This window comes from Peromyscus californicus, unplaced genomic scaffold (assembly GCF_007827085.1).
Source record: "Peromyscus californicus insignis strain IS unplaced genomic scaffold, ASM782708v3 Scaffold_16__1_contigs__length_79575227, whole genome shotgun sequence".
Taxonomy (NCBI): Eukaryota; Metazoa; Chordata; class Mammalia; order Rodentia; family Cricetidae; genus Peromyscus; species Peromyscus californicus.
The window spans coordinates 13805795-13828783 of record NW_026294458.1 but is presented as its reverse complement, the minus strand read 5'-3'; the positions used below and the strand labels follow the sequence as shown (position 1 = coordinate 13828783).

At 43.3% G+C, this 22989-nt stretch overlaps 1 protein-coding gene across 1 annotated transcript in view; it reads left to right on the top strand.

Moving 5' to 3' along the window:
* The window catches only part of Slc49a4 (solute carrier family 49 member 4), a 76034-nt gene that overhangs the window by 40515 nt on the left and 12530 nt on the right, over nt 1-22989 (top strand). Inside the window, exons 5-7 of the mRNA XM_052740445.1 lie at nt 4756-4864; nt 7046-7113; nt 9305-9432. Coding sequence (XP_052596405.1) covers nt 4756-4864; nt 7046-7113; nt 9305-9432 — 305 coding nt within the window. The remainder of the gene's footprint in view (nt 1-4755; nt 4865-7045; nt 7114-9304; nt 9433-22989) is intronic.

Here is a 22989-nt window from a genome sequence, read left to right as displayed (position 1 = left end):
CATAATTCAAAAAAAATTCCATAGCTGAAATAACAGTCTTCCCATCTGTGCATCTATAATTGCTTTTCTTTCTGGGCAAGAACCCAACGTGTTTTATAGCTAACCCAAGTCCTAACTTCAGATCTATCAACAACTGTTTAGGGTGTTCTTTGGATATTTTAAATTCTAATTTCCAGTAACTAATTTTCTTCTTTTTGTTTGTTTATAAGACAGTGTCCTATTCCATAGCCCTAAGTGGCCTGGAACTTGTGTAGACCAGGCTAGCCGTAAACATGCAGAAATTCACTTGTGTCTGCCTCTGGAGTGCTGGGATTAAAGGCGCGCACCACCACCTCCAGCCTCTTGATTCCATTTGGATTGTTGAAGACTAATGTCTGACAGAATTCACTGCAGGTTTGCTGAAAGTGTCTCTTAGCACGAGCCACTTAAGCGGCCTGCATCTTCCCTCAGACGTTGGATTCTGCTGCAGCATATTGCCACTGGTGATATTTGCAGTATGTCTTCTTCAAGTGAGGGAATTACAGTGGTCGATCAGTGTGTAGAAGAGAATTAAGACGGGATCAGTTCATTGACACCAGGCAGATCAGTGGCCAGTGTGCTCCAGTAATGTCGCATGTGTTGCGGTTGTTAAAGCGAGATGTAGTTCTTCAAAAAAATAAGCCTTAAGGACAGGGTTGTTTCACAGTTTGTAGAGTGCTGCCTAGCAAGGGCGGGCCCTGGGTTGCATTTCTAACACTGCACATAAATTAGCGGATAAATGTAAAGTTCAGTGGAAAGGTACTTTGCATTTCTTGTGGTTTAAAGTTTAGGCTTAAACTAGTTAAAAGGAAGAGATTAAAAGTTCAATTGTGCTAGCCCCATTTCACATGGTTCCCAGGCCAACTAATTTAATGGGCTGAGCCCCATTTTTTAGACAAAGTGAGATGAAGTATAGAAGGTAGGAAATACTTTGTTTTCACATGTGATAATGGTACGTACTTTGTGAGACATTACCAAACAAAATAAAGTTTCTTGCTCTAAGGTACAGTAAGAAGATTTTGAAAATCCGCTTCCCTGTAGCACCATGCATATTATTACTTTCCACATAATAGATTAAGAAAAGCATCATGGGGCAGTAGGTAAAGCCCAACACTCAGAGTTCCATCTCCAGGATCCACCTGGTGGAAGGAGAGAACAGACTCGTGAAAGCTGACTCCCCCCCCCATCTCCACCCCCCTCTGTCTCATACAATAATTAAATAAATATAACAAAAACTGTTAATGTGGGTCTGTGGCACCCATTTGCAAGGTGATAGTTTAAGGTAACGGTTCTTTCCAGTGCTGTTTGTCTAAATTTTTCTCACTGCAACATCAACAGCAGAAGTTATGTTGGTGGGCAAAGCTGGTGACCGACCATTCCGGGGAAATTCGAGGCGTTGGAGGGCCTTATGCTGAGTTACAGACAAGTTGTCCTGACAGGAAGGAAGAGTAACTTTGTTCCTCTGACCGGGATGTCCCCATTCAAGGCCGCTCTGTGTCTGCTGTGGAGTGGAGTGTGGTCCTCTTCCTCATGAAAAGACCCCACCAAAGCCTGCACTCTGTGTCGTGGCTGGGGACTGCTGTACTTCTTGGCTCTCTGGGGGATTCTGTGGGCCTGTCTTTTCTCATACCTCAAGCCTACAGGATAATTTTCTCTGGTTTTTCAAAGAACTTGAGAAATCTTATTTCCTATTTGATTTTTAAGATGTTTTAATTTAAAGAGCTGGCTCCGTAAACAGTAATTTCATTATCTGGATATATCAAACCCTTCAGCAGTTCTGCTCCAGGGTTTTTACCTTGCCATTCTTGTGTTTTAATACACTTTTGCCTGTGTGGCCTAACGTGACTCTTTGCCCCTTTTCTACGTCAGTGTAATGCGTGGTGATGGCTGCTGGCTTTGCATTTTATAGTTGATCCTGTTCCTTCAGAGCACATCAACACCTTTATTTTATTTTCGTTGTCTTTTTATATTTCCTACTCCTCATCCCCCTCCCGTTTCTCAAGTGCCTTTTTATGAGTTTCTTTACCTCTTTGCTTTTGTAAAATGTGTATAGCTTTTCACATAGATCAATGTATGCATCCTTCTGTTTGACTGGTTTTTTTGTTTGTTTGTTTTGAGACTGGGTGCCCTTTTGATCAGGATGGCCTCAAATTCGTTCTGTAGTCAGGGTTGACCTTGAACTTCTGACCCTCCTGCCTCCACCTATTTAGTATCTCCATTTCCTGAGTGCTAGGATTACAGACGTGCCCCAATGCCCAGTTTATGTGGGGCTGGGAATCATGTGTGCTAGGCAATCACTGTACTAAAGGAACTACATTATAAGCTTTCAGTAACAGAACATTATAATATGTACAAAGCAGAATAATAGAACCCCCCTCCACCTCCAAGAAATCAATACCGTAGTTACTGGTGTATAACCACCTTGTTTTCTCTCTACCCCACTCACTCCACCCTGAAGGTAACTGTTAAGGGACAGTTAACTTCATCCAGAAATGCTTCAGTATATGTAATATATGTTAAAATATACAGACCTTAAAAAAACTGAGATAGGGTCTCACTATATTCCACGCTTTCCTCAAGTTCTAGGTCCATCTGCCTCAGCCCCTGACTGTTTAAGAACTCTTTTAAGATAAATGTAATATCATTATACCCAGAAGGGCCTAACAGTAATTTACTGACAAGTCAGGCTTTATATTTTCTTTTAAGTTTCTTCAGTGATTTATTCATTTTTATTTTATGTGCATTGGTATTTTGCCTGCAGGTATGTCTGAGTGAGGTGTCAGATTCTCTGGAACTGAAATTACAGACAGTTGTGAGCTACCATGTGGATGCTGGGAATTAAGCCCGGGTCCTCTAAAAGAGCAGCCACTGAGCCATCTCTCCAGCCCCAAGTGTTTACATTCCTAGTGCCTCATGAATCTTTTTTTTTTTTAAGATTTATTTATTTATTTTATGTACATGAGTGCTCTGTCACACTTGCACTCCAGAAGAGGGCATCAGATTTCACTACAGATGGTTGTGAGCCACCATGTGGGTGCTGGGAATTGAACTCAGGTCCTCTGGAAGAGCAGCCTGTGCTCTTAACCTCTGAGCCGTCTCTCCAGCCCGTCGTGAATTCTTTTCAGTAGTTGTTTGGTTTTCCATTTCACATCCAGGTTTTTAGTCCACCTTAGTCAGTGCCGTTGACAGCTGGTGTAGCAGGGCATCTTTCCTCATCTGATGACCAGCATCCGCAAACACCCTCCGCACTGGCGGGCAGCAGTTTCACTGTGTAGAGTTTCGGTGTCTTGGTCTCTGTGCTTCTCCGTAGTCCTCTTTGTCATGAGCCGATGCCACATTGTCACTGCCTTAGCCAAGCAGACAAGGGCTTCCCTGCTAATCTGTTTTAAGTATGACCTAACCTTTTAAGGGATCTTATTTTTCATATTTCTAGGAAAAATATAAGTATGATTTTAGTTGTGGTTACATTTAATTTACAGATCAATGTAGGCTGATAGCATGGACTGTCCATCTACTTAGATCGTTTCTGCTCCCTTAATTAGGTTTAAGATTATCTCTGTCCATCCGTCCGTCTGTCTGTCTGTCTGTCTCTGTCTCTCTGTCTCTGTCTTTGTCTCTCTCTCTCTCTCTCTGGCCTTCCTGGTTTATTCCTAGTTGCTGTATGGATTTTGTTTTGTTTTGGTTGGATGTTTGAAGATGGGGTCTACAACCCAGGCTCTTCTGGAACTCACTGTGTAGCACAAGCCGGTCCCAAACTCAAAGCTTCCAAAATACAACATACCACATAAAATATGACACAGCAAACACTGGAAATTTTAAGAAATATAAGTGAAAAGGATACTTTTGGTGTGATTTCTTGTTTTGTTTTGTTTTTTTTGTAATTTTCATACCATATATGGATCATATTCTTTCTCCTCCTCCAATTTACCTCAGATTGTTTTTTTGTTTTTTTTTTTCCAAAACAAGGTTTCTCTGTGAAACAGTCCTGGCTGTCCTGGAACTCACTCTGTAGACCAGGCTGGCCTCCAACTCACAGAGATGCACCTGCCTCTGCCTCCCAAGTGCTGGGATTAAAGGTGTGCACCACCACCGCCTGGCCTTACCTCAGATTCTTACCCCTATCCTTACCCACCCAGATTCATATTCTCTCTCTTAAAAAAGCCAAACAAAAACCCAAACCAAAGAAAGTATAAACCAAAACAAAACCATGGAGCCCCTTTTGTGTTGGCCGACTGTTTCTGCGGATGGGGCCTGCCCTGGAGTGTGACTGATGATACTATGTTGTCACTCCATTAAAGAAAACTGATTTTCCCTCTCTCCCAGCAGGTAACACTTACTAATAGCTTCTTGGTGAGCAATGGGACTTTGTGACCACTCCCCTTCCCCAGGCTCGGGTTTTGTCTGGTTAGACCCTGCGCATGCTGGCACGGACTCTGAGTTCCTATGTGCCTTTGCCCTGTTGTGTCTGGAAAATGGTATTTCCCTGACCTCATTCACCAATTCGGGCTCCTACAGTCTTTCCATCAATGAGCCTTGAGCACAGGCGTGTGATAAAAATCATCCCATTTAGGGCTGGGTTCTTATAAAAGATTAACAGGTTAGAGAATTTTGAGTTTATTTAAAAATGGACACATATTTCCTAATTCAATTCTGTGTTCCAGTTTCAAAATGACTTAAGTGTTTCATAAATAGTTTAAATTCTGCATTTTAAATTTGTAATAATGTTTTCTTTTGCAGCAATTTGAGGTTTTTGATGATTGCATTAGCATATGCGATACCGCTTGGTGTGTTTGCCGGCTGGTCTGGAGTTCTGGACTTAATTTTAACACCAGTGCATGTCAGCCAAGTGAGTATTTGTGCCTGTATATACGGTAGGCATTTTAATTCATTTAATGTATAAATAACTGTGATATGTTTTTGGTTTTTAGCTTCAAGGATTCGGTAAAATATTGCCTAAATCATTGTTGAAAAAACAAGATTCCTATGGGACAGTTGAAAACTCAATCTTTGATATCAGCTATGAATTTCACATTTCTTGGGCTGCTGTTAATACTGCTAAACAGAAGAGAAACAAGTCTTAGTGTGTTAACTTCATCATTTATCCTCATTTCATACTTGATAAAGTAAATTATGAACCTATTACCTGATCTATTGCTATTCTAAGTACTTTCTCTCTTGTCTCAGAATTAGAACATCTTCTCTTTTTCAAACATGACCATGGCCAGCAAAATGGCTTCGTGGGTAAAAGCCCTGCAGCCACCATGATGATCTGGGTTTGATGCTCAGAACCCACAGAGTGGAAGAGAGAACTGATTCCCACAAGCTGACCTGCATGTGAAGGAACATATACACACACCACAAGTTGTCCTCTGACCTGCATGTGTACATGTGTGCACATACACAGATGCACACACATGCACTCGAGAGTGCACGAACACAGACACACTCCCACAAACTGTCCTCTGACTTGCATATGTGCATGCTTGCACATACGCAGATACACACACACAGACTCGAACATGCAAGAACACACACTGCCACAGCTGTCCTGTGACCTGCCTCTGCCTCCCGAATGCTGGGATTAAAAGCGTGTGCCACCACTGCCCAGCTGACCCCTTCTACTTTTATAAAGAAAGCTAATCCCATTTTCATAATGGCAGATCTCTCATGACTTCATTGTTGAAAGGCCTCTCCTCAGGCTGGAGAGATGGCTCAACAGTTAAGAGCACTGGCTGCTCTTCCAGAGGTCCTGAGTTCAAATTCCCAGCAACCACATGGTGGCTCCCAACCATCTATAATAATGTCTTCTTCAATTTGATGTCCTCTTCTGTCATGCAAACATACATGCAAATGCAGTGGAAATGTAGGTGATGTCGTCAGGTGCCCTGAGGAATGTGACTTGAAGTAGGGAAGGGCTAAGGCAGGAGAGGCATCCTGAGATGGGAGTAGCCATTAATGCTTAGTGAGCACTTGCTGGGTGTTCCCACTGAGTAAGTCCTGGACACAGATGGTCTCCTTCATGATTTTGTAGGTAAGAGACATAATCGACCAGGGTCACTGAGCTCGTCAGTAGCAGGAATAGAAACATTTTCTGAGTTCAGCTTTGCTTTTTCTTTTTTTGTCTACTTGTGTTCATCAGACTTCTAAGTGAAGGATATTGGCAGAACAGTGTAACAGGAGGAAGTCGTTACTGTGACTTGTAGTTTTAGAGGTTCTAGTCTGTGTTGGCTTGGCTCAGTGCTGTGGGGCTGAGAGAGGCGGAACATCATGGCAGGGAGCAGAGCAGTTGACCTTCTCGTGGAGAGGGGCCCAGGACAAGATACAGTCCCTAGGGACATGTCCCCAGTAACCTCCTTCCTCCAGGTAGGCCCTACCTCCTAAAGCTTCTGGAACTTCTCAAGTGGTCCGACCAGCTGGGGACCAAGCTGAGTCACCTGAGGCCTAGATGTACATATCATATCCAAATTGCAATACCATCCTTTTCCTCAAGCCACACCTCTCTCTCCCCCTGTACCTCTCCTCTCCTCTCCTCTCCTCTCCTCTCCTCTCCTCTCCTCTCCTCTCCTCTCCTCTCCTCTCCTCTCCTCTCACATCTTCCATCCCTTGATATGGTCTTAGATATGGCCAGATGTCTTAGCAACAAATTATTTTCTAGGAATTTTATGTATGATGATTGGATTTAAACTTCTTGAGGTCAGGTACTGTTTTCTCTCCTTTCTTATTGAGTTCTTAGTCCTAGGCATTACTAGACGATGCTAGTGTATAGCACATGCCTGAAAATATTCAATGGTATTTATTTTGTTGATTTAAACGTTCCAATAAAATTAATGGAGGATATAATTATGGAGATACATTTGTATTTATTAGTTATACATGACTCCTTTTATTTTATCCATTTTCTTAAATAATATTTCCTAGATTTGTTGCCCTTGATGCAGTTAATATTGACTATAGAGGATTTCATTTAATTTCTCCTCAGTTGCAACATGCCACACTTGTATTAACGTGTCTGCTTCTTTGTTAACAGGTAGATGCTGGCTGGATTGGATTTTGGTCTATAGTTGGAGGCTGTGTTGTTGGGATAGCTATGGCAAGGTGAGACTATTTCATATCAAACTTGTAAGTGGTCGGGGGGGGGGGGGAGTCAGAAGAGAAGTGGGTTCCCCAGTATAAACATGATTGAGGAAAGAGCAGAAGAAAAGGCCGGAAACAGCCACTTGTTTGGGCTACGGATGTTCATGCGGCAGAAAGCATTCCGTCCACAAAAGCCTCCTTGGGAGCATTCCCTCTCAAAATGGTTTCTGAAGACCAGAAGTGTATTTCCAGTATAATTAAACTCCTTCTCTTTGTTTATTTGAGGGCAGCATCTTCAAATGGGCCCCCCAAAAGTGATATAATTTTTTAAAATAATAAAAAGGTAAAGCAGTAGTTAGCAAGAAGGAGCCACATACCAGATCATCTCTGGGCTCATAGAAAGGCAAACCCCAGTTAGCAAGTGTGTCCCTGTGGGTGTCCGACTTGGACGGAAATGTCTGTAAAGGTCTCCAGTTTCCTCAGACTCTCTCTCATCCCAGTCCATTATGACAACACGTTCTTAGACTGGGTTAGAAAAGAAAGAGGTTCTTACTTATTCTAAAAACAGGAGTCTTAGAATATGTCCCTCCTTCCGGTGACATTGGTGTGTCTAAAGAAAGAGTGGTGTTCGCCCTCCAAGCCATTGCATCACACCAAGACCAGCCAATCACCTCACCAGGAAGAAGAGAATCTAATTATCTATTTGAGGAGATCACGAAGATATATAAATCCCCTCAGTATCTAAACCCTTATTGAACATAATTGACACAGGATAATATATGTGGACCTTTCAGTTTTTACATAGTGTTTCTGAGATGATGCAGGAATAAATTGAATTTATAACTTCCAGGTCGCTTTATTTGTTTTTTTTCTTTTTTTTAATGTTAGAGAAGCATAGAAGAATAAAATCTAAAAGGTAAAGGTTTAGGCTAGGAAATCTCTTGACTGATTGTGAAACACATTACCCTGATGATCCTGACAAGAATCATACAGTTTTTCTCTAACAAATAATAATAATAATCAGTGAACTCAGGATTCAGACTAAGCATCTGGCATCTCTTTGGGGACACATCTTCTTAGGGGACATTTTTATTAGGCTGCAGGATCTTTCCAGAGTACATAGAAATTTCTCCTTTGAAGCAAGCAACCCTGTCACTAACCGAGCAGCCCATTCTTCCCACCAGTAGGTGGCGGCAGCTCTCACATCATAGAGTCACTTAGTCTAGAAAACACTAACAAACGTGAGCACCCGCATCATAGCAAATAAATGCAAAAAAAAAGATAATATTGAAGTGTTACAAAGGACAGCTGCATAGAGTAGACACACTACACTCAGTTTTGAATGCAGAGGGAAAGAACATGGTTAATGTCTTACTGGGGACATTTCTATAGTAGAAATAATTGGCTTCCTGGGTGCCAGGATTACAGCCATATGTTGCCACAGTTTAGGCTGTATTCTTGCTCTTAGAAAGTTTAGTAAGAAGACATGAAATAAACAAATGCAAAAACCAAACAGTTTCCAACATGGAAAGTTGTTATGGGGATATAAAACAGAATGCAGGGCCACCGTGGGGAGGACTTGCGTGAGCATGGAGGGCCATGTTGAACAAGACCTGGATAAGTGGAGGAGTGAGCGGGAGTGAGTGTGTGAGGGTCTGGGTGTTAGTATTACCAGCAGAAAGGCAGCTACACGCAAGTACTAAAGCTAACCCCTGCTGTGGGAACCAGCCTTAGCATGGATAAGAACAGAAAACAGTATCCAACCAGAAATGGGGGTGGGGGTGGGGATGGAGAGATGCGGGGGAGAGCAGGGCCAGGTCACGTGGACCACAGACTCTCTGGAGGCATTTGTGTGCATTCTGTGAGTGTGAGTTTTGGAAGAACCATCTTTGCACATCAATGTCAAGTAAAACTGGGCTAATGTGTATTCATTATAGGATGTTTAGAAAGCATAAAAGTCAATTTAAAAATTCAAACTCTATTCTGTGAACTGTAGGCTCCAAACAGATTATGTTTTATAGTTTGTAGGAGGAAAATAAGTTATTATTAAGTAACATCCTAGACACAAGGAGAGAAGGAAATAAATATTTATAACTGGCATTGAGAACTAAGCAGGGAAAAATCAAGTAATAGTTGCTTAAACAAAGTATGTTGCTAATTTAAATAATACTGAAAAGTCTAGCTGGGATTAATGAAAATTGTTTCTGTTCAGGTTTGCAGATTTTATCCGGGGTATGCTGAAACTAATTCTTCTCCTCCTGTTTTCTGGGGCTACACTGTCCTCCACGTGGTTCACCCTGACCTGTCTAAACAGCATCACGCACTTGCCTTTGACGACAGGTGAGGACAGGTTGTGTTTGAGCTTGGGGTAAATATTGTCAGTTTACAGAAGTATGCGTACTCTGACAGTAGGCCCTCGTCTTGCTGTCTGTAATTGTTCAGTATATAGAGGCAGGCTCTGGCAATGCTTCCATTGGCAAAGTGCCTTGGGTTGGCACAGGACCTGAGATCAGATCCAATAACCTGCATAAAATGGTGAGGGCGAGGGCCTAGAGACATGACTCAGCTCTTGCGGAGAGCTCAAGATCAGATCCCGACAGGCATGTCAGATGGCTCACATGTGACTCCAGCTCCCAAGGACCCAGCACCTCTGGCCTCCGAGGGCAGTTGAACTCGTGCACATACCCATGCCTATACACAACGTTTAAGATGTTTTGTTTTGGCTTTTGTTGAGGGCTGGGGGCTCAGGTGAGGCAGACCCATATAACTTACTGGGACTTCGGGTTCAGTGACAGACCTTGTATTAAAAATAAAGTGGAAAGGGATCAAGGAAAGACACCCCAAATCAATGTCAGGTCTCCACATGCATATGAACTTGTGTACATGTGCAATTGCACACATGCATGTACATAACACACACACACACACACACACACACACACGAATGAAGAGGCTTCCCTTGTCCCATCATCATACCGACATCCCAGATAGGAAGAATCCAAGAAATAATTGAATAGTTTACATAGGGAAGTGTCCTCTTTACATTATCCCATATAGTGTAAAAATGCTTTCATGTAAAATTCACTCCAGAGCATAACATATTTTTATCCTATTTATAATTGTTACTAAACAGTACAGTCAAAGCAAAGCATGATTATGTCTAAACTATACCTCAGTACAATCCTCTGACCTGGCCTGGTGCCTCAGTTTATACGGCGTTATCATATCATCTGTACAGAAGCATGATTTCTGGAAACGCCTTTTGGAAGCTACTGGATCCAGCTTACAATTGTGTGATTGACCAGAAATATTTGTATTTGCTGTTATGCTTATTGTTATTACTAATATAAGTTCTGAGTTTTCTGTTGTTGCTCTAGTAAGTTGCATAAATGTATTGGCTCCACAACAGCACCAAGGATTATCTTACATCTCCGTGGGATGGAAAGTGCTTCCCTAGGGGTCTGGGCTGAGAGCATCGCGAGGACTCTTGGGAAGAGTCTCTTTCCCTCCCCGGGGGCTTTTTTAGCAAGCTACAGCCTCCTTGACTTTGTTCACAGTTGGTCTGTGCCCTCCTGGCCCGCCTCCTCTGTCTTCAGGGATCCTTGTCTCACATTGGGCCCACTCCGATAATCCAGGATAATCTCCCAATTTCAGATGCCATTTATTAGCAACCTTAATTCCACCTCAGGCTTAATCCTCATTTCCCTGTAAGGTAACACATTGATAAATTCCAGAGAGGGAAACATCGATCTTCAGGGGAGAAAGGAATCATTCTACTGGCCCCAGGGTCTTGTCCAGGTTCCTGTGATGGCTTACTGGGGAAGGCAAGGGACTCCATGACTGTTTCTTCCTCCCTTCTAATAAAATTGCTTAAGATGCAGGTTTCTTACTCATCTTACAATTAATTTTTAGCCACCATGGATTAGGTGCTCAATTACAGGATTATTTATTGTGAAGTACATTGAGGGATTAATGTCATACCAGCATTTGACGAATAGGAGCAAATTAGAATCTGAAGGCTTGAGGGGGGCCACTTGCCCAGCAGTGGTGGTTCCTTTTCCCCAGATAGCTTAGAATCTCTGCACATCCACTTTGGATCTCTGCAGTCTGGAATTAGAACCAGGATCTGTACATCAGCAGCATCAGACTTTCACACAGGTAATAAGCAGTAGTGTAAGGCTGCCAGACTGCCCCAGCCAGCATAGATGCCCCAGCAAACTCACAGGGGCCGCGCTGGGACTTGACTTCCCTTGGACTCTGCTGCAGCCTCCAGTCCAGGGACATTCCCACTGTCTGTAGACTGGGCTTCATTCTGATGATGTCAGAGCTTTGGGAAGTTAGTTTTTCAGCAGCTAGTGTAGTAATGAGCAAGTGTCCACTAAACCGATCTGGAGCAGGAAATGAGGGTGGGGATATTCATTACGATTGAAAGTTCAGAGCTCTATACCTGCCCATCAGATGCACACACCTGTAGTGATTGGGGTCATTCTTTCATCTGTGGACACTACTCTTTATGTGGCTGCTAAGTTGTAAGGACATATACACTTACTGACCTGTTTGCACCTAAGTGTGTCAACAGCACATTTGTTAGCTATTTATTTTGGCCTTGGAAGCACCATTAAAAATTGATACTATACTAAGTAAGCATTAAGAGCAGATGGCTCCATGGGTAAACATGCTTGCTGCCTAGACTCACAACCTGAGTTCAAGCTCCAGGACCCACATGGAGAAGCAGAGAGTTATCTCTATACACATGAACCCATGTATACATACCTGTTAAATAAGTAAATAAATAAATCTAATTTTTCCATGTACACACATTAAATAGATAAATAAATCTAATTTTTAGATTAAAAGATTAAAGTTTTTTTTTTTAAAGAGTGAAAATGCTGGGAAACTTCAGCTCCCACCCATCCTCCATCATTCCTCTCAAGTGTGAAGCCCAGTTGTCCAGTATAATAATTAGACAGTGACTAAAAATCTGTGACTATTTATCTACCAGTGTTCTATGTGGTATTTCAAATAATTAGGCAAGTGTTCCCAGTCATTTTTTTTAAGTTTATTTAATTGTATGTGTATGGCTCTTTTGCTTGCTGTATGTCTGTGCACCACATGCATGCAGTTCCCATGGAGGCCAGAAGAGGGTATCAGATTCCTTGGAAGTGGAGTTACAGACAGTTGTGAGCTGCCATGTGTGTGCTGGGAATCAAACCCGGGTTCTCTGGAAGAGCAGCCAGTGTTCTTAACTGCTGAGCCATCTCTCCAGCCCATTGGCCCAGATTTTCTTCTTTTACTTCATTCTGGTATAGTTTAGCAATTGGGCAGCACTTGGATGCAACCATTTTGGTTTACAGCTCCTCTCATCCATGGAATTACATGCAGAGTTTTTTTTATGATCTCATATAGAAGTCAGTATCTGTGACACTTTACAGAAACTTCATCATGAGTGCTTGATGACACCTGTTGGTTATTCATAAGACAGTGCAACTGTCAAGTTCAGGTGCGGCTTTGTCTCTGAGTGGAAGTGTTGGGGGGAATTTAATTTTTACATCTGCTTTTGTCTGGATTGGTGTAGTGAGTGTATCTGTCTTTTATAGTCAGGCAGAATATATTTGAAAACTGTACATCTTTTTAATCTTGCACGTGTGATTGACCTGATCAAGACTATGTTTTCCAGTCTGTGGTTGTAAAGAATTCTGCTGGGCAGGAAGTGAAGAAGCAGATTTCTAAACTAATAACAGCCAGATTGAAAGGCTGAATTTGATATGCCCATCTTTTTATTCTGTTTTCTTTTTGTTATTTGAGACAGGGTTTCTCTGTGTAGCCCTGGCTGTCCTGGAACTCACTCTGTAGACCAGGCTGGCCTCGAACTCAGAGATCCCCTTCTGCCTCCCGAATGTTGGGATTAAAGGTGTGTGCCACCACGCCCGGCCTGATGTACCCATCTTAACAACCAGGAGAATGTTCACCATACTTATGTGATGATATTTATATAAATTTTATGTTGTTTTTGGTTGAAGTCAGTTTTTCAGTGTCACTTAGATATTCCTAAACGACGGTTTTTAACTTATAGAACCCCAAGGTAAGAACTAGCTGGACCGACCCCCCTCCACAGTGCCAAGCCTTTCTTTTTTCACAGTGAGTGGCACTCAGCCATGCTCTGAGTGAATCTCACCCTCCTTGCCAGGTGGATAAGCCAGAGCATGGATTTGGGTCTCATAAACTCTGTCCCCAGCCTTGCACCTGCGAAGGGAGATGGGGAGAGACTATTACCTCATCCCGAGCCTCAGGAGACAGAACTTCCGGGCTGCAGGGGTCAGCAGCCACTGTCACTTTGTCATTCAGCACAAGCTGCTGGGAAGCAAAGGGGCACGTTTTAATGGAACAGTGGGAATTTTAATAAATCTATCACAGATACTCCCTCTGCCTTTGTAAAAATCTGACCTAATTCCTTTTAAGTCAGAGAGGTTCCGTGAAGGGGAATTTACTACAGAATCTAATTACGGACCCATCTAGACCTTGAGGTCAATATTTAAAGTCAGTAATGGCAAATTCGTGTTTCTGTTCAGTGGTCGTTCTTAGTCAGGAGAGGTGTCGTCCTCTTGCCTAGCATGCTTAGTCTTTCTCTTATGGGTTTATAAGTCAGGAGAATCTCCATGAAAAGTATGTGAAACAGTCACGCTACAAGGCAGTGTTGTGGTCAGAACAGGCAGCATCTGTAACTCTGGTTCCTTGAGACTGTTTGCCCCACAGCTCGACCGTCTTTGTATCTGTACGCTCTGCTGTTCCAGGAGGAACAGCATCATCTAATAGCGTTTTCCTCAGAGCATCCCCGTCACTAAACAGTGCCTAGTATGTACACAGAACTGTGGACATAATAAGCTAAAGGCCAGTTAAGTTTTCTCTCCCTGCTGTCTCACAACAACCCCTATTAGTCTTCGTGTAGTCTACCCCTCATGATACTGTGTTGCCATCTCTGCAGAAGAAAACTGGGTCACGGCATTGTCTCTGAAGGCACAAGGGTTGATATATGCACTTGCTTACACACATCCTCTGGGAGGCTGTCAGCAGTATGCATTTTTTTCCTCTTAGGAAAACTTAGTATTTAAAATTCCATTATTAATTAACTGAAGTATTTACAATGGGACAAATAAATAACTTCATGACTAGATAACATGAGCTTCAAAATCTTGAGGCTTTTGCTATAAACAAAACGATGCAAGCACATTATTCACCTGACCTGAGAATGAGATGTCTAGCCCTGTTAGATACAACTCACACGGTCATTTTTTACTGAACAGATGAATGCTTGGAAAATGGCATTTTGAAAAATGTTAGCACTTTTGCGTTGAGTTTGCTGAAACAATATAATTTGACTGTTTGACAGAAGTTGCCTTGGGAGCGATTATTCATCTAATTTCATCTCAGCTTACTAGAATGGGTGTGATGGTGCTACCTAGCAAGTCCGTGGTGAAGCTGGAGGGCAGGTGTCCTGCTGGACAGATGCCCCTTAGAGCAATAGACCACAGGTTAGCTTCAGTGTTACCTCAAGAAAGGAAGCATTCCCAGCTGTTGAAAGGCGTGTGACATGTAGACCAGGGAGTAAGCTGCTTCATTTCCATGCGTTTTGTCTTTATTAAGATAATTATTCCCATTTTAATAACACACAAAAAGTAAAAGCGTACACATTCCCCCTCCAATTATGTCCCATTTTAATAGCATGCAGAAATGAAAAGCATACCCATGGCCCCTCATAGAGTAATGAATATGATTTTTAAACATTTTTAAAGAAATAGGTGATTTGAAGCTTTCGGGAAGTAAGACAGAAAAGAATGACTTAATCTTTTCAGTTTTGTTGCTTAAAAGTGACTCTTACTCATGGTCATTAGTAACAGCTCAGAAAAGGAAGGTAGAATATGAATTAAAAGAATGGACTTGTGAAGCTTCTGGGCATAACAGTTGTAAGAGCTGGGAAGGTGGCTCAGTGTAGAAAACATGCCACAATAGTGTGAGAACCCAGATTTGAAACCCCAGAACCCAGGTAAAGGAGCCTAGGGCAGCTGTGTAGGTCTGTAACCCCGTGCTCCACGGCCGGATAGGGAGGCAGAGGCAGGAGAAGCCCTGGAAACTCAGGGCCAGCTCTCCTGGCCTATGCCTGTCTCCAGCAGATGGAACGGGAGGACTAACCCCCAAGTTGTCCTCAGACACCCACATGTGCACTGTGACACAAACACCCATGTGTATGTGCTGTGTGCACACACAAAGGGTGCTTTAAAACTGATTTCTTAAAGTAATAAAATGCCCAAAGGATCTACTGAAGAAGATCATGTAATATTTATTTGTGGAAATGTTCAAGAGAAGTAAGTCTTGGGCAGAATTGTGTTTCTGGCGCGAGGAAGGCAGTCAGTCAGCGCTCATGATTTAATAGTACACTGCCTTCTTCAGACCCGTAAATAATTTGGTGGATCTGGAAAGTGTCTGATAAACCTACATGCTGGTATCGTTTCACGACCAGTCTCCAAGCCCACTCTTTCAAGGATTATTTGTTGTGCTTCATTTCTGCAAGATAATTACTTTGCCTTTCAGCCATACAGAACTGTAAACATAGCGAACAGTCAATTTTTATGGGACTAAAGTATGCCAGCAAAGAGGCTAAACAAGGGTGTCTGCAAATTAACAGCACTGAAGGAAATCATAGTTGCTAATGAGATCGCACCCCGGATTCCCATCCTCATCTGGGCCGGTCTCATGGACCACATGCTAAATTTTTAGGAGATTATGAGGGCTGCAGCAGTTACTTTGTAGGGAGAAAGAGTCGCAGCTCAGTAATGGAGAATCAGAGAGCCAGGCCTGGTGACACACACCTAGAACCCAGCTACTTGGGAGGCTGGAGCAGGAGGGAGGGTCATAAGTTCATTGCTCATCTGGCCTGTAAAGTGTGTCTGTCTGTCTGTCTGGATGCATTTTTGTTTTTTGTTCTCAGGATTGATTTTTATGTGTATATGGGTATGTGCGTGTGAGTGCAAGTGCCCACGGAGACCAGAGGGTTCTGGAATTATAGACGGTTGTTAGCCATCCTTCATGGGTCTTGGGGACCGAATTCAGGTCCTTACAAGAGCAGTACATGCTGTTAGGCACTGAGCTATCTCTCCAGCCTCTGTGGAGGTGTTTTGTTCTGTATGTTCAGCCTGCTCCAAATCTGTGGGGAGAAAAGTATGTAGACAGCATTGCGGGTATTCCCATGTACTGCCCGCTGTTTCTTTTCCACGTGTCTTTATTTCCAAAGGAGGAGTTGTCATTTACAAGTTTCCTTTAGAGAGGGAAACAGGGACAGCTCTAGTAAAGGTGTAATCTAGTAATTGCCAACCGTCTTTCCCAGCTTTATCCTGAAATAAAAGTTCTGTCAGTGTGTACCATAAGAAAACATATTTATAAAGTGTATTCATATCCTAAACCTACACTTTAGAGAAATTTCCCAACTCTCTTAAGGTAATTCATAATACATTTTCTTTGTTTTACATATTTATATCTTATTTTCTTTCTTTCTTTTTTTTTTCCTTTGTTTTTTTTCAGGCCAGGGTTTCTCTGTGTAGCCCTGGCTATCCTGGAACTCACTTTAGCCCAGGCTGGCCTCAAACTCACAGAGATCCACCTGCCTCTGCCTCCTGAGTGCCAGGATTAAAGACGTGCGCCAGCACTGCCCGGCTCTCTTCTTTCCTTTTTTTTTTTCAATTTTATTTATTTATGTATTTATGTCATGCAGACAGAGGTATGAATGCTCTGTCTGCATGTATGCCTGAATGCCAGAGGAGGGCATCAGATCCCATTATAGATGGTTGTGAGCCACCATGTAGTTGCTGGGAATTGAACTCAGGACCTCTGGAAGAGCAGCCAATGCTCCTAATGGCTAAGCCATCTCTCCAGCCTGCTTTTTTATTTCTTAATAAAACTGTAAACAAATCTCGGTTACTCTTGTCTATCTAGGAGCACCATAAGAGTTTGTTTTTTACATTCTGGTAAATACCTTCTTGCCACATGAGTTAAAATTGGTCACTGATCTGCTTAAATGAACTTTACCCATCTGGTACAGTGTATCATTGAATAAGTGAACCTTGGGGCTGGAGAGGCGGCTCAGTAGTTAGGAACCATACTGTGCTCTTGCAGGGGATTGGAATTTGGTCCTCAGCATCCCTAGGGCATCTCACACTTTTCTGTAACTCTGCTCCAGGGGGACCCCAAGACTCATGCATTTGCACATAACCACACACACAATTAAGAATAATAAAAATAAAACAATGAAGTAAATGAGCCTCGTGCTGGAGATGTTGCTTAGTTGGTCGAATGCCTGCCTAGTGTCCATGTGGCCCTAGGTCCATTCCAGCCCCACATGTTCTGGGTGTGATGGTTCATGCTTGGAGGCAGGAGGGTCAGAAGCTCAAGGTCTCCCTCAGCTGCCTAGCCAGTTCAAGGCCACCTGAGCACCTTGACACCCACCCGTCTCAAAGAAAAAATATGATAAAATTCAAGTGGAATCTCTTCTGTAGCTTTTCGGATGTACCTTTATCTGATGGCAACTTGCATATCTCCCACAGGGGACTTACAATCTGTGCAAGCCCTGCACAGCAAGCCGTCCCCCTCCCTCTCACTTAGTGGCCCTCAGCCTCTGGAGGCATCTACCATGTCTGGCATGTCAACACACCATGACCGACCTGGTCCCTTTGGCTCAGCTTCCCTAGTGTTTCAGGATCTTCCTTAAAACATTGCTAGGGTGGGGCCTATGAGATGGTTCAGCAAGTAAAGGCACTTGTCATGGGGGGGGCGGGGGAGGAACCCACCTAAAGGGGAGGGAGGGAACTGACTCTACAGAGTTCTCCTCATACAGACTTAACAATAGTAACATTTGTAAGTGCGTCAGAACCCGGGTGCTGGAGACAGAACTCAAGAGCGGTACACATTCTTAACCCTGAGCCATCTCTCTAGCTCCTAAATTTTTTTAAATTAAAAACAAAACCTTCCTAGAACTGGTGCACCCACCTTCCTGCTGTGCGCACAGCCGGAGACCAAGCGGGTATGGCTGCTTATGATCAGGCATGGAATTACCTTCCACACTGCTGGAAATGGCTGCCAGGCCAGGAGACCGCAGAAGAGGAGTCATCTCCACAGTGTCTGTGGACTGCTGTAGCCTCGCAGCCTACACGCAATAGGCTCCTGACAATGGTTGTGAAGAAAGGCTCAGACTAAGTTTTCCCTCGAAGATACTTAAGCAATCATTTTTGACCCACTCTGCAGATAGATGATGAAAATTCTTTTCATTTATAACCCTGGGATGCTCTGCCTTCGGTTCTGTCAATCAGGCTCCGTGCAATCACTTCCAGCCTTGGTATTGAATACAGATGGGAGGCCTAGGCCATGTGTATCAGTACTGTTGAATAAAAAGTACCGATTGTTGGTGGCTTTCAGTCCGACACGGTGGCGTGGTAGCAAACAAGCTACAGCCTGTAGGCCTGGACAGTATTATTGACACTGTTAGATGGGGATGCGTGGAGGTGGCGTGGGAGTAAGAGGAGGTCATCTTCGACAGAAGCAGAATTGTCCTCTAATCAGAACAGTGGCTGGCAGCTGTCTCTCCAGGAGAGTGGAGACTCACAGGGGTTCAGAGGTTTACAGAGCAGAGGGGAACTTTCAGGTGGAAGATTCCATCTGCAGGGCAGTTCCCTGTAGTCCCAAAGTGGTAAATACAGAGGGAGCTAATGACCTCCCACCTGAGGCGTTTAGGTCATTAACCCTTTACTGCGAATTTAACTTGTATCTAAACAAGAGGAGGGATTTGCTGCTTTTTTTTTTTCTTTTCAAGACTTTAGTTTAAGACAGTAATTTACCTGCCCCAGAGAGTTGATAAGATGATCAAGTTTGGTAACATGTGAATGCCAACACAAAGTGCCACCAAATCTTCTAAGTCCAAAGTTACAAAGTTGCTGCTGACCATATCTTCTTTGTTTTGTTTTTCAAGACAGGGTTTCTCTCTGTAGCCCAGGCTATCCTGGAAATCATTCTGTAGCTCAGAGATTCACCTGCCTCTGCCACCCGAGTGCTGGGGTTCGAGGCGTGCGCCCCCACATCTGGTTATAGAACCTATCTTGAGTCTCATTAGATGCTGACTGCAGCAGCTCTTGTTCTTACCTGATTTGGGAATTTATCTTGTCTTTTATGGAAAGGGTCCCAGATAGGCCAGTCTTGCCTCAAACTCACTAGATAGTCAAGGATGACCTTGAACATCTGGTCCTCCAACCTCCTCCTCTAGACTCTGGGGTCACAGTGTACGTGGCTGCCCACGATTTATGCGGTGCTGGCATCAAACCCAGGGCTTTGCACATGCCAGGCAGCGCTTTGCCAACTAAGCTACACCCGGTCCTCGGGAATGTCTTTTGTAACTGCTGATGACCTGGTGCAGTGGTTCTGCACCTGAGGGTCTCGACCCCTGGAGCTGAATGGCCCTCTCGAAAGGGTCACCTCAGACCATCGGAATACACAGATAGTTATGTGATGATTCATAACAGTAGCAAAATTACAGCTATGAAGTAGCAACGAAAATGATTTTATGGCTGGGGGTCACCACAGGAGGAACTGTATTAAAGGGTCACAGCATTAGGAAGACTGAGAACCTCTGACCTTGGGGATTGTGTATTTTACTTGATGAAAATGTATTCATAGGTAGTTTTCTCCCTCTAAAGTTTAGTTATTTGGTTTGTCATGGGAATGAGTACTTCCAGGGCCGTGATTCAATTTATGTGACTAACATTCATCCATTTTAACTGTACTTGGTATTATACAGGATTTTTTTTTTCCAGCTTAAACTGCAGACCCATGAAATCTTATTAGCTTTTTGGAAAAAATCTGCATCAGCGCTTCATTTGTGTTTGTTCTGCTAAATTACCTTGATGTTTTAATTGAAAGGCAGTTTATTCTAATTTTTGTCTTACTATTATAAAAAATCACGGAAATGTCTAATGATGGTGTAGTTTGAACCCTCTGTGGTGAGCAGGAAATTATCTTGTCTGCTTGACTTTGAATAGATGACACTCACTCACTGAATATATCAAGGCTGAACAGAAATTCAAGTAGAAATCAGATTCAGACTTCTAACAGTCCGCTTCCACGCTGCATGCCCCAGAACGCTCAGGAACGTATGTGTGGAATCACTGTGCTCACAGCTGTCTTCCCCTGTTCTGATTAGGAAGGCGCTCGCTCAGCTCTGCCCTGTGTCAGTTGTTTCCTTCTTTAGTTTCCCCAGCAGAAAACGATTTCAGCCTATCCATCCAGTGGTGTTTGTCTATTTTTTAAAGCCCTCTTAGTCATCATTTTTATGGTAATGGAAGAAACAATTACTGAGATTGATGAGATGGCTCAGAGGTAAGAGGCCCTGCTGCTGTTGCAGAAGACCCCAGGGTACCATTCCCAGCACCCACATGGGGCATTCCATAACCACCTGAAACTCCAGCTCCAGGAGACCCAGCATCCTCTTCTGGTTCCCTAGGCACACACACACACACACACACACACACACACACACACACACACCCCACACGTACAAACACATGCACACAAAGTGAAAATAATTTGAACTGAGACTGAGTCAGCTGTGTTTTCACTCGTGGTCCTTGAAGTTATACCATCCATTTCTTCTACACATGACGTAGCCCCGTTTCTAATACGTGAAGTGGGACTTTTATGCTAGGATCCTGGTACATGGTGACGGGCAGTGCTGGGGGTTTCTGAGTCATGGAGCGAACAGACGCTAGGAAGTGAAGTCCTCTCGGTGGTCAGTGTTTATTTGTAAGGAAATTTCCCTCTTAGTCAATAGATCAGATATACACATAGTAAAACAAAGCACCACCACCAAAAAAATCCCTAAAATTTAAACAATAGAAAAAGAAAGTGAAGTGCCATATTTCCACTCTACTGTGCCTCTGCCTCCCATTCCAGAGACAGCTCTATCACCAGTTTCTTCTCTGTTGTGGAAAATTCTAGACATTTACAAAGTGTATGTATCTCTCTTTTTTCAGCTGCTTTTCATGTGTGTATCTAGCAATATTCACATATACATGTCCCCTTGTTTTTAATGACCATATAGCAATACCTTTGCTTCAAGAACTTGGGAGATTGTTTAGTTTATTTTAGTTGTTGTTGTTGTCAGTGGTGGCTTATTGCTGGTTTTTTTTTTTGTCTCATTTTGTTGAGACAGCTGGCCTTAAACTTGTGTGTGGCCCAGGAGGACCCTGAGTTCCAGATCTTCCTGTGTCACCAAGTGCTGGGGTTGCAGGCACGGGTCACCATGCCCAGGGTCCTTGTATTAGAATGCTGTTAAAAGGTGACACACAGCTTTCTCTTTCTAATTGATGTGTATATGCTTGTGTGGGCGTGGGTTTGGGCATGTGTGAGTGCATATGCCTCTGTTGTCCAGAAGGGGGCTCTGATCTCCTGGAGCTGGAATTACAAGTGTGAGTGCTGATAGCTAAACTTGGGTCCTTTGCAAGGACAGCACGGGCTCTCAGTCTCTGGGCATCTCTCCAACCCCATTTAGCTTGTCTTTAGTCTTTGCATATACTACACACAGCATCTCATAGTGACTCACACATAGTGACTGTCCTGTGTGTGTCTGTATCCACACAGACAGAGCATGGAGTCCCAGAAGCAGAACTGCTAAATCAAAGAGTAAGCACATTTTTTTAAGTTAGGTATTTCAAATCACCCACCACAAGATGAACTACGGGGCCATCCGTCCATAGTGTTTAACCACAGTAGAATTTACACCTTTCCAGTGACAGTTCTTTTGAGACTCCTTATTGAGCATGGGCTAAGAGAGCTGCTTGGCCTTGAAGTTGTCTGACAAGGCCTGGCTGGTCTGAATGCCGCTCTTCAGGTGTATCCCAGGTGTGTCTGGGTAGCAAGCTTGGTAAAAATCAACAGACTCTCCTTTCAAGACCCTGTACCCGGTCCCCTTCCACTATGTACTACTCATTGTATTTTTGTTTTGCCATGTCGATCATGATTGTTTCAATCATTATACTTTAATTGACCTGATTAGAATCTCATGTAGGGATAGAGCTCCTTCAAAAATATTTGTTTTGTCTTGTTTTATCTTGTTGTAGTTGATTTGTTCTGTTTTGAAACAAGATCTCGCTGTAGCCCAAACTGTCTGGAGACCTTCCTTGGAGTCCAGGCTGGCTTTGAACTCAAATCCCCTGTCTCCAACTCCTGAGTGCTGGGTTTACAGACATGGGCCTGGATTACAGACATGGGCCTGGGTTACAGACATGGGCCTGGTTACAGACATGGGCCTGGTTACAGACATGGGCCTGGTTACAGACATGGGCCTGGTTACAGACATGGGCCTGGTTACAGACATGGGCCTGGTTACAGACATGGGCCTGGGTTACAGACATGGGCCTGGGTTATAGACATGGGCCTGGTTACAGACATGGGCCTGGTTACAGACATGGGCCTGGGTTACAGACATAAGCCAAAATGTTGAGATGGGAAGATTATGTCTAACCATGTTTCCTGAAACATCTAATTCCACCAGTGTGCAATCCTGTGTTCAGTAGTAGTACTTGCTGGTCCCTACGAGCTGGAAATTTTTTGTCATTTATTTCAGTACTTTTTTTGTTTTAAACCCTAGCTGATGTGTTCTTGGGTCAGTAGTCTTGTCTTCCCTGATTACCACTGACCAATCATTAAGTGACTGTACATCGGAAACAGAATACACGATGAAAGCTACCAGTAGTATTCCATCCCCAGTGTGTCACACGAGTTCCATGTGAGTAGAGGATACTGAAGGTGCGTGTAATTGACATCAGCCAATAGATAGTGAGCATGGGGTCTTAGGTTGTGCTTTAT